The 19,847-nt window shown below is 47.0% G+C and overlaps 3 protein-coding genes across 3 annotated transcripts in view; 1 reads left to right on the plus strand and 2 right to left on the minus strand.

Annotated features, from left to right (window-relative positions):
• Window positions 1–20: 20 nt before the first annotated feature.
• On the minus strand, window positions 21–2,743 carry SNRNP25 (small nuclear ribonucleoprotein U11/U12 subunit 25). Its single transcript, XM_068206646.1, has 6 exons — window positions 2,610–2,743; window positions 2,434–2,524; window positions 2,253–2,358; window positions 2,094–2,168; window positions 1,040–1,102; window positions 21–213 (listed from the first exon to the last, which is right to left on the minus strand). The coding sequence occupies exons 1-5, from the start codon at window positions 2,733–2,735 to the stop codon at window positions 1,048–1,050; spliced, it is 453 nt and encodes a 150-aa protein (XP_068062747.1). The 5' UTR covers window positions 2,736–2,743; the 3' UTR covers window positions 21–213; window positions 1,040–1,047.
• Window positions 2,744–2,747: 4 nt separating this feature from the next.
• On the plus strand, window positions 2,748–3,403 carry POLR3K (RNA polymerase III subunit K). The gene is made up of 3 exons (XM_068206648.1): window positions 2,748–2,881; window positions 3,056–3,143; window positions 3,214–3,403. Exons 1-3 carry the CDS (start codon window positions 2,771–2,773, stop codon window positions 3,339–3,341), a joined length of 327 nt encoding a protein of 108 aa, XP_068062749.1. The 5' UTR covers window positions 2,748–2,770; the 3' UTR covers window positions 3,342–3,403.
• Window positions 3,404–3,776: 373 nt separating this feature from the next.
• GTF3C1 (general transcription factor IIIC subunit 1) overlaps window positions 3,777–19,847 on the minus strand; it is a 38,419-nt gene continuing 22,348 nt past the window's right edge. The window contains exons 23-37 of the mRNA XM_068206649.1: window positions 19,455–19,640; window positions 18,825–18,982; window positions 17,789–17,931; window positions 17,527–17,608; window positions 16,288–16,400; window positions 15,269–15,331; window positions 14,660–14,753; window positions 13,633–13,805; window positions 12,823–13,107; window positions 10,623–10,873; window positions 9,093–9,379; window positions 7,928–8,573; window positions 6,417–6,456; window positions 5,559–5,751; window positions 3,777–4,163 (exon numbers count right to left, since the gene is read on the minus strand). Coding sequence (XP_068062750.1) covers window positions 3,942–4,163; window positions 5,559–5,751; window positions 6,417–6,456; window positions 7,928–8,573; window positions 9,093–9,379; window positions 10,623–10,873; window positions 12,823–13,107; window positions 13,633–13,805; window positions 14,660–14,753; window positions 15,269–15,331; window positions 16,288–16,400; window positions 17,527–17,608; window positions 17,789–17,931; window positions 18,825–18,982; window positions 19,455–19,640 — 2,936 coding nt within the window. The 3' untranslated portion in view covers window positions 3,777–3,941. The remainder of the gene's footprint in view (window positions 4,164–5,558; window positions 5,752–6,416; window positions 6,457–7,927; window positions 8,574–9,092; window positions 9,380–10,622; window positions 10,874–12,822; window positions 13,108–13,632; window positions 13,806–14,659; window positions 14,754–15,268; window positions 15,332–16,287; window positions 16,401–17,526; window positions 17,609–17,788; window positions 17,932–18,824; window positions 18,983–19,454; window positions 19,641–19,847) is intronic.

Consider the following 19,847-nt stretch of genomic DNA (forward strand, 5'->3'; position numbering starts at 1 on the left):
AAGGGCTGGAAAAACCTCAGAAAACTAGAGAGTCTCTTTAATCCCTGGAATCCACATACAGCTCAGAGACAAACACCACAAACTGCAACTGTAAAAAACGTGAGAATGTCCAGTCAATGGAGTTTGTTCCTCTTTGAAGTGTGACAGCCTTTTCCTCCAGGAAGGTGCTGAATCCACAGTCTGGTCTTGGTAGGGCTGTATTCTCTGCTCTCTCTGTTTAAGAAAGAAAATATTTGTCAGTGACAATAATTAGTGCATTCTGGGCTTTTCTCACCACACTGCCATGATGGTCCAGGAGGGACCAGCCAGTGCAAGAGGTGACTGCTGGTCACAAGCACCCTGGAGCAGGTGGCTGTTGTTAGGGCACACATTTTATTACACTGATCTTGAAAATATGGCAGTGTTGAAAGAAGAATAAAAGGTAACTGTGGTCAAAAAGGAACAGTTTTTAACCCAGCTCCCTGGAGCAGAAAAACAACACAAGGCTTTGGACAAGCTGCTTGTACCCGTTCTTCAGCCACTGTGACTGTTTCTAAAAACAGAATTTAAAACTTAGTAAGCCTGAGAGTCTTGACCACATGTTGTGTTTGTGTGCACAGCTTTCTCAAAATAGCAGTTTTAATACCAGAATTATGTCTGCATGAGTTATAAACCCAGCCATGCTCCTGACAATGATTTCCAGACATTTAAAAAAGCCTAAAAGAAAGCAAGGTCCTAGAAGCAATCACAGCAGCAAAGGAACACTGTATTTAATGAGTCTCAAGACAATGTAGAAGCAGATTGAGAGTCTAAACATAGAGTCAGCTATTCCTGCTGCTGCCCCCAGGGTATGTTACCTGAAGTAGCTGAATTATCATTGCCTGCCCTGAGAATAGCACAAACAACACTACCAGGATCTGGCAAGAGGCACCAGCCCCGTGCAGACATTCAGAAATACTCTGCCAGCCAGCAGAGAGCAGCAGCATCAGCTCCGAGCCTCAACACCATGGCCTGGGGAAGATGAGGAACTGGGAGCTCTTAATGGACATTTGGGACTCACCCCACAGGTTACTTCCGAAGCTTCTTTATGAAGCTGACCTCATCCCGGTTCCTGATGCCATACCTGAACACAGAGTTATGCTGTTAAATGCCAGCTTTCCAGGAAAAACAACCTGTGAAACCCTATAGCTTCATCTTTCCCAGGGACAGAGGGACTCTTACAATCCCATGCTGTGCTTTACTAGAGAACACATTAAAAATTCTCACTTGTGTATGCGGGATGGGCAGCTCATCTGCCTTTAACTGCAACAACCCCTTAAATGCAATATCTGTCACCCAGGCTCACTCTTCCAATGACAGCTTTGATTAGGGCTGTCTTGCTGAATTTTTAGTGCTTCAGACCACCTTTTCTCGCTGGTCTGCAACAGGCTGGCAGACCCAGCACTGCAGGGAAGTGTCTCATCCCACCTCGCCTCAAGAATGGGTAGGGAAACATGGGAGTCACCTGTCAGTGCTGTTACCAGACTGACTGAGAGGTGGCTGAGCAGCCCCAAAGATCAACACCCATCCTTGGGTTTCCTCTTTGCTTGGCATTCTTCATAGAATCACAGAATGTTACAGGGTTGGAATGGACCCTACAGACCACCCAGTCTCACCCATGGACAGGACACCTCTCACTAGGCCAGGTTTCTCAAAGCCTTATTTAACCTGGTTTTGCCCACTGCCAAGGCTGGGGCATCCACAACCTCCCTGGGCAACCTGTTCCTGTTCCCTGCTCTTTCCTATCCTACATCGGTGTCTGTGCCGAGCTGAGTAACTGTAACCATCCGCAGGAGTTTGGGGGGGATGAACAAGGGTTCTGTGGGGTGCTCTGCACTGGCTGAACCCAGCACAGGATGGTGCTGGCTGAGGATGAGGAACCCCCCAAGGCCAGCCTGTCCTGCAGAGAGCCTCTCAGTCTGCCTGTCCCACTTCTGTGGTGAATGCTGTCCCACCTTCCCAGGCAATGTCCAGCACAGGACCCCCGCTCCAGGCACAACCTCCCAGCTCAGCCCTGCCCGTGGGGATGCTGCGTGGGCCCCTCTCAGCCCGCCAGGCCTGACTCGGTTACCCACTCTCTCAGCTTCTTCCTGTCATCCGCCAGCTTCTCTCCATTGTACGTTAGGTGGTACGTCCTCCATATGTATTTCCTGCGGGAAAAACACTCAGGGGCAGCCGCGGGAGCGGGGCCGGGCTGGGATGCGCTCCCGAGCCGCCCGCCCGGCCCCGCTCACCAGCTGAGGTGCTGGACACCGCCCTGCCGGGCCTGCCTCAGCTGGATGTGCCGCCGCAGCGCCTTCTTCAGCTCCAGCACCGAGGCGTTCTGCACCACCACCACGGCTGCGGGGCGGGGAGAGCCGCGTCAGGCCCGCCGCGCCCCGGCCCCCGCCCGCCCCCGGCCGGCCCCGCACGCACGCACGGTCTCGCCGTCCGCCTTGCACACCCGCACCGTCATGGCCTGCCCGTACTCCAGGGCCACCTGCGAGCCGATCTCCTCCGCCGTCACCTGCGGGCGAGTGACCCGGCCGTGAGCCCAGCCCCGCCGGCCCGGCCCGGCCCGGCCCGGTTCGGCCCCCGCGCCCCGGGCCCACCTGCGGGGGGAGGTCGCAGAGCAGCGGGTCCTGCAGCAGCCGCGCCAGCGCCGCCTGGAACAGCTCCAGCACCTCGGCGTGCGCCAGCTCCTCGGCCGGCTCCTCGGCCGGCTCCTCGGCCGCCATCGCCGGAAGGGGCGGGCGGCGCGGCGGAACCGGCGATGCTGCTCTTCTGCCCGGCCTGCGGGAACGTGCTGGTGGCCGAGGAGGGGCCGCGCTGCCACCGCTTCGCCTGCACCACCTGTCCCTACGTGCGCAACGTCACGCGGAAGGTACCGGGGCGCGGGGGGCGGGGGCGGCCCGGGGCCGGGGCCCGCCGTGCCCGGGGCCGGGGGCCCGCTGAGCCGCTCCCGGGGCCGGGGCCCGCCGTGCCCGGGGCCGGGGGCCCGCTGAGCCGCTCCCGGGGCCCGGGGCCCGCTGAGCCGCTCCCGGGGCCCGTCCCGCAGGTGACGAGCAGGAAGTACCCGCGGCTGAAGGAGGTGGACGATGTGCTGGGCGGCGCCGCGGCCTGGGAGAACGTGGACTCCACGGCAGGTAGGGCCGGGCCGAGGGGCCGCGCGGGGCTCGCTCGGCCCTGCCGGCCCCTCACGGCGTTTTCCCGCAGAGCCGTGCCCCAAGTGCGAGCACCCCCGCGCCTACTTCATGCAGATCCAGACGCGCTCGGCCGACGAGCCCATGACCACCTTCTACAAGTGCTGCAACCCGCAGTGCGGGCACCGCTGGCGGGACTGAGGGGCCGCGGGAGCGGGGATCGCAATGACTGCTGCTCCTGCAATAAACGCGGCACTGCGGGCAAGCAAGCGGCTGCTGCGTGGTTGCTTTGGGCCTGGCAGGGAGGGCAGACAGGCTCCAGCAGGGTGCTGTGCCCGTAATGCACACAGGGCAGGGGTGGTAAAGTCACACCGAGAAACCCGTGTTGAAAACACAGACGGGTCTGAAGGTAGCGAGCTGAAGCATGGTGAGGAAACGCCAGCCCTGAGCACAGCACAGAACGCAATGCAGAGGTGAAGTGTTAGCACTGTGGCCTTACAGAGAACCAGAAATGAAAAAAGGGGCCTTTGCTGTGACATTTGAAATTCCTGTCAGTTAAAGCAGGAACTACAAACTATACACTGCAACCAGTTACTGATAAAAGGAGAATGTGCTTCACTTAGGATCACGTATTACTTGTGTTTTAACATCAAGCTTTATTCTCAGTTTAAATACATTCAGAAGTAAAAACGATAAATAACTTAATAAAAACATGACGGAGCACAAATTGTAACACTTAGTCTCCATGGACACTCCCTCTCACAGGCTAAACCAATTTCCTATGACTCAGCTTTACCCCTTCTATCCAGGGATAATCTGCACCCATTTATTCCAGTTCATGTCGCAGGGGAACACTCTACCCAGCCTGAGAGTACAGTCTATCGTGGGCTCGTAGTAGATGGTTGGGCTTTCACTCAGTTTGGGATTCTGTAGTTGTTCTTCCACAGCTGGCTGAGAAAAGAGTGACACTGGGGATGGCTTTTTCATGTAGAATCGTCTGATGCAACCAAGAGTTTCCAGACCCTGCAAAAAAATTTCACATATTTTAATTTGGGCAGTTGTAGTAAAAACAAAAAAAACAACAAAAAAAAGCTGTGAATGCTGCTCTAGCTACAGTGTTCTCAGAAATGTTGGACAATTTATGGCAAAAGTGGCTTCACTTGGGCCCCTGAGGAGCCCACGGTTACAACACAAAGCTAAAAAGGATAAACAGCTTAATAAACCCATGCAAGCTCTGGCTATAGCTGGATAGATCTAGTTACTTTCAAGCACAGTGATTGATACATGGTTACTGACACAGAAGGTGCTCAGCAAGCCATGTCAACATTTAGGACCAGTTACAAAAAATCTAAGGCTGCTCTAGATGACAATCCCAGAATTACGTGCCAATCCCTGTTAATGGTTAATAGGTGTATGACAAGCTCTGTCTGTGGTTTCCAAACCACTTCTTAGTGAATTTATTGGTGCAGAAGTTAGATTGAAGTTCTCCACTCTGTAAAATATGGAGGTAATTAATTGCTTGATTTTGTGGGTTTGAATTCACATTGCCCAGGGATCCATACTGGAACACCCAGACCAGGATATGCACGACTGGCAACACTCCCAGCTGGCACTGTCACCACAGGGTACAAGCCCTGGGGAAGAAGTGGCACATGGACACTGGAAAATGGATTTCCAATTAGCAGGGAAGTCATGCTTTTGGGAAGGCCTGCAGCATTGCTGCTCTGCTTCACATTCTGAATAGTTATAGCAAAAAAATAGAAATCAAAGTTCCATTTCCAAAGTGGTGGCAAATGAATGTCAAGATGTGGGAATAAAACTATGAGAAATTCAAAATTTTCTTGCCATCTTTTGTCTGACAATTAAGGACCTGTAGGCAGGTCAGAAGGTCTGATTTACGCATTGTCTAGCACAGACACATTTCAGTTTGATTCTCATGGCAGATTACCCATCTAGAAGGTTTATAAGAAAAAAAATAAGAATATTTGGATTATCTGTGGTGATTGGGGACTGGAACCAGAGGATCTTTAAGGTGGCTGAGCAGCTCCAAAGATCAACATCCGTCCTTGGGTTTCCTCTTTCCTTGGTTGGAATGGACCTTACAGACCATCCAGTCCCAACACCCCTTCCAACTCACACTATTCCACGATCCCGTGATTACCACTGCATTAAACAGTCCATTTCATGGTGACAAGCCCCCACTCTTCAGCAAGTACCTGGACTCCCACCTCTCTGTACATCCCTTTCAGAAGCACGCTCAGACTGTAAAATCAGTGACAGCACGGGTAAAGCCGGCTTCCCTCCTCCCTCGCTGCGAGCAGCGGCTCGCTCTGCCTGTGCTTCAGTGGCAGCGAAGGGAGCAGGGCGTTCAGCCCGTTTCCCCGGGCCGGCAGCGCTGTGCCCGCGGGCCGGCTGTACCTGCAGGATCTCCAGCACGGCCACGGGCTGCAGGACGCCGCTGTAGTGCTGCAGCAGCCCTGCCTGCGGCACGCCCGGCTTGCTCATCACGTGGTAGAGCACGGCCTCCATCATCCCCTTGCACACCGGCTTGTTCAGCTTCCCATCCACGATCCTCCACGGCCTCCCGATGAAGGAAACGTTCTCACAGGCCCTGCCAAAGACAGGGAAAACTCGGCTGTCAGGAATTCTTCGGGAGAGGCTTCTCATCATTTCAATTTCTGCCTAATGAGAGGTAATACTGCATCCATTTTAACACAAGTGTAAATCCTGTGGCTGCTCTGAGCAAGGGCTGGTGCTGCTTTACCAAATCTGCATTTTTCACCCCTTTTAGCACCATTACAAACCCAGCAGCTGCCCTGGGTCTCAATGAACAGGGAAGCTTTGTTTGGCATTAGCTCTAATATCCTCCAAAAGTTATCTAAGACCTGCACCATACAGCAACAGTGCTCTGATGGGAAGCAAATTCCTCCTTTTTAGCATTTTGGTGTCCAAAAGACAGTCCCTGCATGGAAATTCCCATTTCTCATATTGCAGTTCCTGGGCACCTGGAAGCTGGCACTGGGCTTATTTGTGCAGTAAAATCAGTTTTGGTCCTCTGATATTTGGAGCTCGTTGGTTTTGGGGTAAAAATATCTATCAGAGACATTTTTTCAGCATGCACAGGAGCAGCACAAGGAAAATTAACAAGAACAATGGAGTGGGGTTTCTCCATCACTGCTCATCAGAGCATAAAACTGAGGTTTCTAAACCGCTGCTTCCAGTACTCTTTTGGCAGTGCCATGTGTTTGGTATTCTGCAGACACCTCTGTTACTCACCGGTCCCTGGCTGCCTGGGAAACATCTGTCATGGAGCTTCCTGGAAAGAAAAGGACACATATTTTCTAATTAACTCTAATTCCTTATCTAATGGAAGGAGAGTTAAAGGTGGCCAAGCTGCGAAGTGCAAGAGCTTGCTAGGAAACCACAGCAGCAAACTACTCCACGTGCTGCTCTCTCAGTTCTGGGGAGCTCTGAGCTGCCCCTCTGCCCTGCCTGCAGCACACTCTTCCCACTCCTCCTCCCACAACCACATCTCTGTACTCAACCCCACTTTTTGTGGTTCCTTTCCCCAGTCCCAGCAGGTTTTACTCCTAGAAGTCTGATGCTATGGCTGAACCATGGTGATTGTACGGGCTGAAAGAACTGAGGTTCACAGAGAGCTGTGCAGAGTCTCAGCCTGGGCCTCTCCCAGGGGTATGGCTCACCTACAGCTCCTAGAAATCAGAGGGATGTAGGACAGAGCTCCAAGGAGCTGGAGATGTGAGTGCAAACTCGGGATTCCAGCAGGGCTCAGTTTCAAAGCAAAGGCTGTCTCTGCAACTCCCATTACATTATGTCATGGGGTTGAATTAGACAATTACTTAACGAGGTATTCCTACCACACCCAGAGGGTAACAGCTTTGGCTTAAGCACATGTAAACATTCACTGGCCAGTGAGAACTCTGTGTTTGATAACAGAACTCCTGTTTTTTTTCCCTCCTATGCTTCAAACAAGTGAAGGAAGTTAAATCCGGCAAAGTACTTCAGTAGTTTAATTTAAGAACTGCTGAGGTCTCTTCTGTTTAGACAGCCCTGAGTGCATTTCCTGCAGGAAAGCTCCAGTTAAGCAATCCCAAGCTGTGGGATGTTAGGGATCACCCTCTGGACCTGGGTACTGGCAGGGCTTGGCAAGATACCATAGGAGCAGTGAGCTTGTGGTTCAGTCTGAGATTAGAGCTCATAAAAACCAAACCAAAATTAAATCCCCCACAAACTACTAAATGTAAAGCTTGGCAAGAGCTACTAGCTATTAGAAAACTGGCAGTAAAAAGGAAAGGAAAATGAAGTCCAATTGGGTTACAAATGAGGCCGTTAAATCTCACTGGCATGTGCTGCTTCCTGGTGAATGGTTTAATGAGTTTAGGACTTTCAGCCATGGACATTCCAGCTAAATGCACACCAGCAGTGCTGTGTTTTCTGGGCTTAGATGCCTGACCTTTGGACTGAAGCCAGAGATGAGAAACTTCGGATCCAAATTATTCCGAAAAAGTTTAAGACGTGGAAACAAGTTTCTAAGGAAAACATACTTCTGGACTAGTCATTCCAGCAAAAGGCACAGGAAGGATTATGTGAGGTATTTGAAAATTTGGAGATCTTCCAGATGAGTTATTATTATTGTGAGAGAAGACAATCTCTCTGGTACAGCTGCATAAAGAATGTAAGACTTGCTTATAAAATGGAGCTACTGGTTTGGGATCAACTGTTGATGAGCTGGTTTGTATTTCAGGGATGCCAAGGGTTCTCCATACCTTTAGAGGCTCCTGGGTTCTCCTGGAAGTAGGAAAGATCATCCTGCTCACTGGCTGATTGTTCAGGGATAGGGATCTGCTTGCTGTGCTCAGTGCTGAGCTCATCGGTCTCTACTTCGGGTTCTTTGTCCTCAGAACAAGATTTATCTTGTTCCTTGTAAGTGTCCACATCCACAGCCTCTGGAGCAGGCTCTGGGAGTTCAGCTGGGGGCTCCAGGGAGCCTCCTCCTGCAGCTTCTTCACCTGCAGTAACAGCTTCCTTCCTTGGGATAGGCTCAGAAACAGCTGCATCCAAATTCCTGCCATCTGCATGTGCCAGAGCAGGCTGTGCACCCTGGCAGAGGTGACTGTCATCCTGAAGGATGTCAATCTTGCATCTCTTCCTCGGGGGCTCATCATCATTGGCACACTCTGTGTCTTTTCCCAGCTGCTCCTCCTCTCCCAGACATTGCTGTCCCTTCCCTGGCTCCGAGGGCAGGTGTTCCTGTGGCACATGTGGGAGAGCAGGGTCTGCTCCTGGCTGCTCAGCATCCTCTGCTTTCTTCAGGCACACTGAGCGTAGCAGCCAGGGCTTGGCAAACACTACTGCCACCAGTCTGACAGTGTGGCCTCCTACTTCTAAAACCTGCTGCATTTCAATGAGGTCCTGTAAAAAACAAACAAAAAAACCCACAACAAATTATCTCAGGAGCTTTCACTGAAAAATGTCACTTTAACCCAGTGTCATGGAATTGCCATGATTTAACTGGCAGCAAGGGAGGAGCAAAGTTTAGTAGAATATTCAATTTTGCCTCCAGCTGCACTGAAGATGAAAAGATGTTTTACCCCTAAAGCTTCCTGAAATTACAGCATGAGATGTTTTTCTTCAGCTTAAAGTAAATTAAAAATATAACTGGGAACAAGTACTTTGCTTCCAAAGGTTGATGTTAGCACCTCTAGGTTTCTGAAACAGTTCATTCCTATCTATGATTAAGTGCTGCTTTAATTTTTGGCCTTTCTCACTTTGAGGCAAGATTGCTGTCAGGTGTGGTGTGTTTCTCCTGCCTAACATAAATAACTCTGTTCAATTTATAGTTGCTTCTGACAGCCTGGAAGCTCGTCCTGTTCAAGGGAATACTGAGCATGCAAACATTCATGTATGGAAAGCAGCTGGCTGTAAACCCACCTGGATGTACTGCTCCAAGCTCCTGCTGCGTTCGGCTTCCACCTGTTCATAGCTGCAGAAACGTTTGCTCAGCTCAGCTGTGCAAATCCCAAAGTGGGAAGTGGCCTCTATGGCCTTCCTGATCTCCAGAACAGCTGCCACATCCCCGGGGCTGTACCCGTAACGCTCTGTACACTCGTGGAGAAACTTATCCACCTCATAGTTTTCTTCCTGGATTTTTATCAGCCTGGTGAAAGTTTCAGGGAGGCAGGAGATGCCCACAGCCATGTGATCCAGCAGGGAAGGAACTGCAAATAAACCATGGGAGTTTAAGCTGTGAAGCAGCAGTTACTGTGCAACATGCTACAGGAAGACAAACAGATTAGAGATGTTCTAGACCAATTAAAAACAGAGCTCAGCTTTCCCTCTTCATTTTGCAGTTCCCTTTTTTCTTTCTGTCTTGCATATATGTCTGAAAAGACCTGTAAAGAGGAGCAAACTGGTTTACAAGGGCTCACCCTCCCAGCAAAAAGAATTGTGGCTGGAAGGCCGTGAGCACCTAGAGGCGTTCTCTCTAACACTGGGTCAGCTCAGCTCTGAGTTAATGAGGGAATCCTCTCCTTTTTTTCTTGAAGAAGGTCAAGTGAAAATTCTAGGGCAAGGAAATGCTGTAGAGGACACTTTTAATCAAAAAATCCACAGCAGAAAGCTGTTGGCCAGATATGGTTTGAACTACCACCTGACAATGCTTTAGACAATTAGTTCAACAAAGCATCTCTGTGTTCAGTGACAGGTCCAGCACTCCCCAAAGTGACGCCCTGTACAGAGTATCCACAACTGAAGCCATGGAACCCCTATCCCAGTCCTGGCTGATGAGGGGGCAGCTCTGGCACTGCTCTTCCTGCTCCCTTCCCTTTTACAAAGAATTTCTGTTTTACTTCTGTCACAACAGCAATGGAAATGGGCAGGGGCAGCACTAGATGATTTCAGCTGCAGAGCTCAAGGCTCTGGATACATTTGCATTACAGCTGAAAACAAGATGCTCTTTAAGAAGGGGCAGTGCTGATGAACTGCAGACAGTCAAGCTCCAAATATAATAAAAATGTTTAAATTACTGACATAAGAGGCCAGACATTGGACACCACTACTTCAGGCACTTGCATGAGACAATTAAATGAGAATTTCCTTTCAAGAAGCTCTGAAAGATTTTCTTTTCTCTTTACAGAAGAGAAAGCCTGGCTGTGACATCATAAGGTATTTCAAGTTGTTGAAGGGACTGAAAAACCTCCTGGAGAGGGTTAACAGAGCAGAGGACAGATTGCAGTAATAGTTTAACACAACATGAAATAGAGGCAAGGCCTTGTTACCAACAAAAGCCTAAGTCAGCCATCTGTTTTAAGTCAGGAGAGAAAGCTTTACAGACTTGATGTGTAATGAAAACAGAATGTTCCTGTCAGGGGGCTTTCTTTAAATCAATTCCTCAGCAGGTGAGCTCATCTCTCCTGCTCCAAGCCAGCAACTTCTGAGCACTTTAGGCCAAACAGAACTAACCTGGAGAGCTGAGCCTTCCTGGGATGGGCGTACATCTGAGCCTGACCTTCACCTGGCAGGAGTTGACCACGATGTTGTCACTGGGGCTCAGGTTGCGTGTGCTGACGATGCCAGGGGAGTAGTAGCCTCTCATCAGTAAATAATTGGTGTGAGAGGCCTGGCGAGGTTTCACTTCGATTCTGCGCTTGCCTCCGGAGCTGTCATCCAAGTCATCATCGTCATCGTCCTCGTCCTCCAGTCCTTTTCCCAGGCTACAGCAAACACAGGAGGGTGGATTTGTTTGTTGGGTTTTTCCCAAAAGAAGAAAGTGATTCATGACACTGAGCAGAGCAAGGACACGGCGCTCCTGCGCTCTGGGCAGCTGGGGCAGTGTCCACACCAGGCTGATTTAGAGCACTGAGAACAAGAACTACAGAAAAGGAAACACACTAAAGGTCCCTGGGAAACGAAATTCTCTTTTTTTGCAAAATGTGTTGAAATGAACCCAAAATATCTCAGCTCTTTGGTTCAGCAGATGCCTCATCTTGAGGAAGTATCTGTTAGACACTGAGAGCACAAGGGATGCTGCAGGATGGGGCAGACTGTTTATTTTTCAGGGTGAAAAGGAGGAGAGAGAGTTACAGATTTCAGTAACTTTAAAAAATAATAATTAAACAACCACCAAAATTCAAACTGCAGACATCCTCCAAGTAAAGAAAAGAGCAGCAGTAGCAGCCAGGATGGATTTCCCAGAAACAAACTTAGTCAAACCAACAATATTTATTCTAGGACATGACAAGAGCCACTGTAGATAAACGTGAAGGCTCTGAACAACCTGATCTAACTCTGAAGGTCCCTCTGTTTCAAGCAGATTATGCCAGGGACTATGAAAGGCTCCTTCCAATCTTTTCTAACATGAATTATAACTTAAGTACCTTCTTTTAAAATATATTTAAAATTGAAAGGGAACACATCACTTAGTAAAAAACCAGTGAGTGCACTACTCAAGATGCCTCTACTCAGCAATGGGACCAGGCCAGGGCTCAGTGTTTTTTTGTTAATGACCTGGCTGATAAAACAGCTCATTCAGCTTGCACAGGATCACCCAACTGAGGACACTGCAAGTATATGATAAGATGGAGTTTGCATTCAGAACATCACCACACCGGAGAGTCAGCCTGGAAAAGAGCAGGGAGCAATTCCAAATGACAAATGCATGTTACTTATATTACAGTACTCTGCATCTGTCCCTCCACACTGAGAGGGAACAATTAACCAGATAAAGGAAAAGAAACTTGTTAGGTGAGTCACAAAAATCGTAAGCTGTACATGGATCACTGTACTGGGGAGGTTTGGCTGCTTTCTTTTGGCAAGGCCATGGCCCTTCAGAATCTTGGGATGCATTAGCAGGTGTTTCACCTACATAACAGGAGGGAATTGGCATAGAGCTGCCAGCAGGAACATGGCTTTTGTTTTTTGACATCACAATTCAGTGCAGAAGAAAATAATGAGAAAGACAGAGAACTGGGTAACATGAATGAAGTGAAGGAACTGAAGCTGCTCATTTTAAAGAACAGCATGCTATGGGAGAGGGACCACAATAATATTCCTCAAGTAGGAATTAAGCTGCCCTAAAGAGAAAAAGAACTAAGTATTTTCCATTCTTATTCACAATAGGAAGCAGCAGGTCAAATTACTAAAAGATTTTAGTTGCACTTTTAAGAAAGCACATCATGACTGTAAGGAAAAGGGCTCACAGGCTCCCACTGCCTGGGGACAGTTTCAGTTCATGCCATTACTGCAGGCTTACAGGAAAATTAAATCCAAGAGGAGACAGTACACAGAAGCACTGCTGTGGTGAGAGGTTCCACTGATAAAGCTGAAGCCTTGTTACCAACCCTCTCAGTCTGTGACATGCCAAGGCACAGTGCTGATGGAATGCTCCTGTAGCACCCAGTGCTCTCCTTTCCATGTCAGCTCTGATGGCACTGAAGTGCCAAGCAATTGAAATGTCACATATGAAGGCAAATGCAGCGCAGGGCTATAATGACAGACACTGACTTAAGTGCCATTAAGTCTTCAGAGCACCTCCTCAGAAATAAAAATCAAAACAATAGCACAGTAAAAATGCTAGAGTCCAGTGCAGGAAATGCCAATTCCTGTCCAATTTAATCCAAGTTATCCCCTAACTGTATTCTCTAATAGAAATAACAGCATTTACCTTTTTATCACTTCATTTTCCACCATAGAGCTGTCTACCACAATGATCTGCTCTGGGATTCTCACATTCACAGCCACCAGTCCCAGGGAGAACAGGGAGAGCATGGCCACACACTGACCACCAGGGCCATCCATGGGAAATGCCACCATGCCTTCTGATGATGCATTTTCTTCATCTTTAAATGAGAAGTTGTGTGGCTGGTCTGATTTTTCAGCATCCTTGAGCTTCTCTAGGAACTGGAAGGACTCTGTACAAATGGTACTGGGGAAGCGCCACGTAAAAACTCTGCACAAAAGCACAAAGAAGCAAAAATCCTTCAAAATCTGCTCTGAGAATAAGTTTTGTAATTATGGTAGCACAAAAGAGCCACAGTTGAAGTTTCATTCTAGAGCTGGTGACCAGGTACCTTGCACAGCTGCTTTCACAGTCCTTTAACTATTTCCAGAACATCAGGTGTTTATGCACTGTGTAAAGGTCAGGTAGCATACAGCAAATAAAAACCAAAGCTATCATCTTCTGCTCCACAGGAGTGCTAAAGAAATCTGCCCACCACATCTACAACTGTGGTGCTGCATCTCCTCCCCTCTCCATGTGTCTCTGAAGTCCTGCCCAGCACCCTTGGCACTATGCCCTGACTGCTCCCCACGTAAGGACTGACAGATGTGATGTCAGCTCCACCTTCACCTTCCTCTGCACCCTCAGCTGAAGGTTCCTTGCTCTGGACACTTCTCCTGTGCTGTCACCTCCACGCCACGTTTGGGTCGATTTTTTCCTTTGCTCCAAGCCCAGCAGTGTCCCCCTGCCACCCACCTGTAGTAGCTCTGGGACAGCTGGTAGGACATGGGCACGAAGGGCAGAGCGCGGCTCTTCTTGGGCCCCAGCGAGTGGTTCACCCTGCGCCGGTTCACCAGGCTCCTCCTCTGGCACTCCAGGAAAGCCTTCACCAGGATGTCATCCCGGTACTCCTGGTACAGCCGGAACGTCTGCAACACAGCCCAGTGACAGCTCTGCATCCAGGTCACGCACTCAGGGCTGGGAAGCCACAAGCCAGGATGAAAATCATCCATATAAATTCACTTTTCTCCTCTGTTCCTACTGTGGCCTTCCAGACTTGCCATGGTAAATGCCAATTAAATTAACTTCATATTCAAAATGGGATCAGGCTCCCACTGGAATTACAGATGTTAAAAATGCTCCTCTTCCACACATTTTGGTAAATTCTTCCTCTTATTTCAGCAGGAACATTTGGTTCTGAGAGCCTGGCTATCCAGGTTCCACTCTTGCTTATGAGCTGTTAGACTCCCTTTGAACCTTGACCTTACTTAAGCACTTGACTGATTCATGATCTCTTTTTGTAGTCCTCAACACAGAAGGAGAGATCCCCAACACCAGTGCTAGCTGGCTATTAGGATTGTTTTTATGATATCTCCTCCAGAACTGCTGCTCAGGTGGGCACTAAAGCATGGTACAGATTGACACACTGGAAGTGATGTGGAGCTTATTTCATGTGGTTTTAGGGAATTGCTTCAACCTCACATCCTGCAATCTCATCCTCCGAGAGAAAACAACAAACTGAAAATCTTCCTAAAATATATACTTTCCGAAAAGCAGAATACTCCCCACAGAATGGATACACATCCGAGTTTCTGTGTCTCTTTTCTCCCATTTGAAAAAGGAATGTGCAAAGGGAGGGAGGAGAAGCTTTAGGGTTGTATGACCAAAAGTGGATGTGGCACTTAGGAACATGGTTTAGTGGTGGCCTTGGCAGTGCTGGGCTGTTCCAACATAAACAATTCCATGACTCTATGAGCGGTTAAGTTTGGTCCAGACACTGTACCTGAAATGACTGGCAAGATTCCATCTGGTGATCTGAGAGTGCCAGTGTGCTCTGAATCAGATTCTGCAGCACTAGGAAATGAATATCATAAATACTGAAAGGAAAAAAAAAAGAAAAAAATATTTATTCCTGGTGATTTTTGAACATGAGGTATCCATTAAACCAGAACAAAAATCTACAAACTCCATCACCTGCTTCTGAAATAGAAGCATAGAGGCACAAGATCTACTGCTGAGGATTATTCATGTAAAGGAATCTGTTACATTTTCCCTCACCTTCTACTCCCAATTTTTGGATCAGTCCAGATAATCTGACACAGAGTTCTCCCTCATAACATCTCCTGCTCTTAAGACACAATATCCACATAGAAAATGTACAGTTGTCCCAGTGATAAAATAATTTTGAGGTTATCTATGTTATCATTTTATCTGCCAAATCTATGTCAGAGTTCCCTACAGTCTTGTCAAAGTATTTTTTTGTTAATAAATTTATACACTGCAACAAACAGATGGAAACACTGAATTAGGACACTCTTTATATGACTTCCACAGATGGGAGGGGCTGATGTGGCCTGATCCTAATGAGGAAAATGGTGCTACTGCTACTCACCTGCTCAGATTATCCTCTTTTGGGCCTTGATTTGTGTCTTCTCCGATTGCCAGCACTCGAAATCTAGTTAAGGGAAGGGAAAGGAGAACACTGGAACCAGATTTTCTGTGATTTTCTGTGATTTTGCATCAGCCATGAAGCCCAGAGGCTGATGAGTACAACTGCTAACGAGGCAAGTGCTGGTCCAGCCCAGGGGACTGTGTGCTCCAGCAGCCCTCAGCACAAGGGTCAGACAGGAAAAGAACTGTCCAGATCCATCTCCACTCAAATATCTGTTGACAAGGAGATAAAACAATGGACAGGAGACAGTTCTAGCACTGAAAGCATTTGTCATTTTATTGAGGTTTTGGACTTCCAGTTACGGCCAGCAGCACTTTTGCTGTAATGCACAGCTCTTCCCAAAATAAGAAAAATTACAAAGGTGCTAAATTTGTTATCATAAAATGGTCTGACACATAATTTTTCCACACTGCTTTTCAAGTGTTAATCATCATGAAAAAGCTTAACAACCTGGAGCTGGAGAATGCTGTACAAGGCTGAGTGCTCTTCCTTATCAATACTTTTAGCAGCACTCAAATGATTCAGCTGAGCAACCAGCTACAAATTGTAATAGAAAATGGGGCCAGTTAATCTGAAAAATGCTAGATTTCTACTGCAATGAAAGTTACACCTGAGTAGCAACATCCAAGGTTGAGGACTTGACAATTTAGGAAAATCTGCTGTAGTGAATTTCTGGTTTAAGTCTTATTAATTACAAAAGTCTTATTTAAGTAAAAAGAATGGTTTGAAATCAGCAAAATTGTGCAAATAACTGAAAATCACTTATATGTATTTAGGAAGTGTGGATATGAAAGAAACACTGCTGGTTGTATTTAGTAAAACTTGTTTTCTTACTAAGGGTACAAGTACAGAGGGTGTAAATCATGCCCAGAGAAGAGACCTGCTCTGAATTGCTGTCCCCTCTCTCACTGCCTCACCCCACCCCATGTGCAGAGCCAAAAGCACCAGGATTAAAATACCTGGCAAAGAGTTCCTCCAGAGTGTCAGGAATCTCCAGTTTGGGGTTCCCCAAGGTCGAACTGAATTTCTCTTTCAGTCTTTCCACAAACTCTTTAAACTCATTTGCACAAACCTTCGAAAAGAGGAGACAGAAATGTCATCAAACTCAATTTCTTAGAGTGGAAACGGAAAAAAACCCTCTACTTTTCAAGTGTGCATGAAAATTCTTGTAGCAATAGCTGAATTCTGAAGTCAGAAGCAGTCCAACAGCCAAGGCAAGGCAGGGGAAAGCTTGTGCAGTTTGTGTTTGCTGATTCAGTGAACAGTTGCAGGTTCCATCTGTAATCAGCTCACAGCTACAAGCCAAGCACCATGAACATATGTTCTAAGACAATTTCCTGAATTAACAGCAAGATCTCTTACTAGAGCTATGTTTAAGCTTCTGCTCAAGCCCTGCAGGCTTTTCCATGTTCTCCATGAAGTGTTTGCACAATCATGGCTTGGAGAACACCTGTTACACGAGAGGAATGATCTCTGGAAACAAGTTTCTATTTAACAGACTTTGGGGATAGGAACACATATTTATTTTAGTGATATCTCATCAATGAACAACTGCTCTTCCTTTAAGCAACATGAATCTAGCAACAGAACTGATGGGCTTTTCTGACAGTGGTATGAATTGACATTCCTAGATAAAAATCTTGCTATGACACTGTCCTTGTTCTGAAAAAAATTCTGAAAACCAAAATGGAATTGCTTGCACTGAAAGTGTAAACAACTTTTCAATTTAAAATTATGGTTCATTTAAATGGAAAAAAAAACCTTTTGGCTGCTCAAATCAAGTCTGATAAAATTTGTGTTCCTGCACTCATTCACAGAAGCTAAGGTGACAGTTCAACACACAACTGGAATAAAAATTAAAAATTACAGAACAAAAATGTCTCCTTGCTCAGGTAACAATGTGGCTGAAAGGATAAAAAAGGAATCCGCAGATAGAGATGTTTAGTCATGGATATTTATAAACAAGCACATTGAAAACACAGTGGTTGTCGCACAGGGGGCTGTTTGTGTGCCTTTGGAAAGCTGCCCTGTGTCCACTTTATCCCAAACCAGAAATGATGCTGCATTTTTACAATGATGCTATTTTTAAAATAGCTAAAGGTTCAAGGGAAAGAAAAGACATGAAATCATGGTGCAAGTACTCAGTAATCCAAACAGCATAAAGTACTCCATGAACTTTTGGAATACTTTCCTCCTACCTGTGGATCTTCATAATTATTTTCTCTATTCATGAAATCATCAATGAGAGCTTTATCTTGGTAAACCTCAGCAAGGCAAACTCTGCAAAAGATACAATTGAAGGTGTTGCTCAGAGCTGAAATTTTCCCAGCTCAAAACAGATCTGAGCAGCAGGGTGCAAGCAAGATGAAATTTTTAAGTGACATGAAACAAAAGAAATATGTAGGAGGACCATGTCCCTCCAGGAGAATATAGCCTATATCTAGAACACAGAAAACTTACTTGTAATTGAGGTAGGTCTGTGGGTTTCTGACAATGTAGCGGGCTCTGCGTCCCACGGAATGGGAGGTTTTATCCAGAGACTCCTCGAAGCTGGAGTGCATCAGGTCCCTCACCACCTGCCAGGGCACAAAGGGCCCTTTCACCTGCAGGAGGAGCAGAGTGTCTGCAGTTAAACCTCTGTGTGCACACACATGGTGAGAGCAGGATGAAGTCCTGGCAGGTGAAAAGTGTGTGCAGCACCCAGCAGCTCCATGCTTGTCAGACAATACCCTTTTCTGACCCAGAGATGGGGCAACTGAGAGGCGTTTTCAAAACTTTCATTCCATTTTCAGTCTCATGAGAAGGCTGAGCCAATACAGGTGTTGTAATTCATGCCATCACAATCAGAAGCCAACCATTTCCTAATTACAATACATTATAAGTGTTTCTTGGCCTATCAGCTTTTGCCACACCATGCTGTAAATGCTTTAAAGCCAATTATCTGAAATTACCCCTCGTGGGTCCTACTACAATGCATCTTTCATAGCTCTATTTCTCCAAAGTATCTAGTCTTCTTTGCAAGGCCATCCTTTGAAGATGGATTTTTTCTAGTTCAATTTCTCTCTCAACAGTATCTGTCCTATTCTATGGCATTTCTAAGTCAGCATTTCTTATCTCAAAGTTTGCACACAGATGCTCACTGTGTGGGCCTTCTGTCAGGCCCTGACAACTCTCTACAAATCCATTTCCCACATTTCCCCCTCTCTCTTGGGCAGAAGAAACTTTGATGGTCGTGTTCATCATTTGTTGTATACAGTAGTACCTAAGGTACTATCACTAACATTGTTATGATAACAATCAATGCACATAAATTTATTCTGTAAAGCTCTTTTAGCTAAGGTGCAAAACTCTATCCTTTAAACAAGTTGTCTAACGATGATCCATAGCTTGTTTTGATTTGTCAAATCTCTCAGTTTTTGAAGTTGTTTGTGGATGGATACTGAATGGTTAGACAAGTTCATACAACACAGTCTTTCAAAATCAGCAGTGTTCCCACCTTGGCATTGAGCACATGGCTGGCAATCCTGCAGAGCATGAGCAGGCTGTCCTCCTGCACCGTCCAGGTCACGCGCAGCCGCGTCATCCTCAGCAGGGCACTCTGGTCAGCCTTGTCGTGGTAGCGCAGCCGTTTGCTTTTGTCTGCAGAATCCTCTTCTGACAAACCCAGGGAAACAAGACATTTATCTCAGCACCTTATATTCTGATTAACTCAAACTTCTAGCACAGGCTCAGCACCAGTTCAAGTTTGTAAGAATGAGAGACAAGCAGGGAAGGAAGGTGCAGTCTAGAAGTAAAATGCAGCAATAGCTCGCCCAGGCATGAGAAAACAAACACTTTAACTGGCAAATTGACAACCTAGAGCATCATTCCATGAGGGACCTTTAAGCCAGCTATCAAGAGCTGATAATGGATTGCAGGGAGCTGCTCGGGCACAGACTCCATGAGGATTCCTGCAGCCTGTGCAGCCGTGGTTCACACACAGCTCATGGGACACTTGAGCCTCCCCAGTGACTGAGGCAGCCCACAGACATGGCCACAAAGCTGCCCTGTGCCACATCCTCTTTGCCAAAGCAGCTTCCTGCAGGCCTAGGCACAGTAAAAATTGCTGCTTTTTCCTGTTTCTTACCTTTCTTTTTCTTCTTTGTCTTCTTTCCAACATCTTTCCTAAGCCTCTTCCTCTTTTGGCTTTTTCCACCTCTCACTCGTTTCGTTCTATCCTGGGTTGGTTCTTTAGTTATTTCAATACATTCCTCTTTCTGGATAAGTGACTCTGATCCTACCTTTGCTTCTCCCAAAATATTAATTTTGTTACCTAAAATGACACATATTTACAGCAGTGGAGCTTTTTAGCAATGACATTCTACAATGTTAATACAAGGTATAGAGACCAAATGACAAATTTCAGTAAATTAAAAGACAGATGCCCTCTCAAAATTGCTCTTTGTTAGTCCTGTCATTTCATTCCCCTTCTCAGCAGCTCACAGAATAAATTCCTACATTAATGAGGAATCATCAAGTA

The sequence above is a fragment of the Anomalospiza imberbis genome, chromosome 16 (genome assembly GCF_031753505.1).
Source record: "Anomalospiza imberbis isolate Cuckoo-Finch-1a 21T00152 chromosome 16, ASM3175350v1, whole genome shotgun sequence".
In the NCBI taxonomy this organism is placed as follows: Eukaryota; Metazoa; Chordata; class Aves; order Passeriformes; family Viduidae; genus Anomalospiza; species Anomalospiza imberbis.

Excerpts from the sequence above, each read along its gene's own strand:
- SNRNP25 (XM_068206646.1), bottom strand. The coding sequence starts at position 2,735 with ATGGCGGCCGAGGAGCCGGCCGAGGAGCCGGCCGAGGAGCTGGCGCAC. Across the intron at positions 2,169-2,252 it reads GGTGTCCAGCACCTCAGCTG|GAAATACATATGGAGGACGT; the intron begins GTGAGCGGGGCC and ends TTTTTCCCGCAG. Across the intron at positions 1,103-2,093 it reads GACAGGAAGAAGCTGAGAGA|GTATGGCATCAGGAACCGGG; the intron begins GTGGGTAACCGA and ends CTCTGTGTTCAG.
- POLR3K (XM_068206648.1), top strand. The coding sequence starts at position 2,771 with ATGCTGCTCTTCTGCCCGGCCTGCGGGAACGTGCTGGTGGCCGAGGAG. Across the intron at positions 2,882-3,055 it reads TGCGCAACGTCACGCGGAAG|GTGACGAGCAGGAAGTACCC; the intron begins GTACCGGGGCGC and ends CCCGTCCCGCAG. Across the intron at positions 3,144-3,213 it reads GAACGTGGACTCCACGGCAG|AGCCGTGCCCCAAGTGCGAG; the intron begins GTAGGGCCGGGC and ends GTTTTCCCGCAG.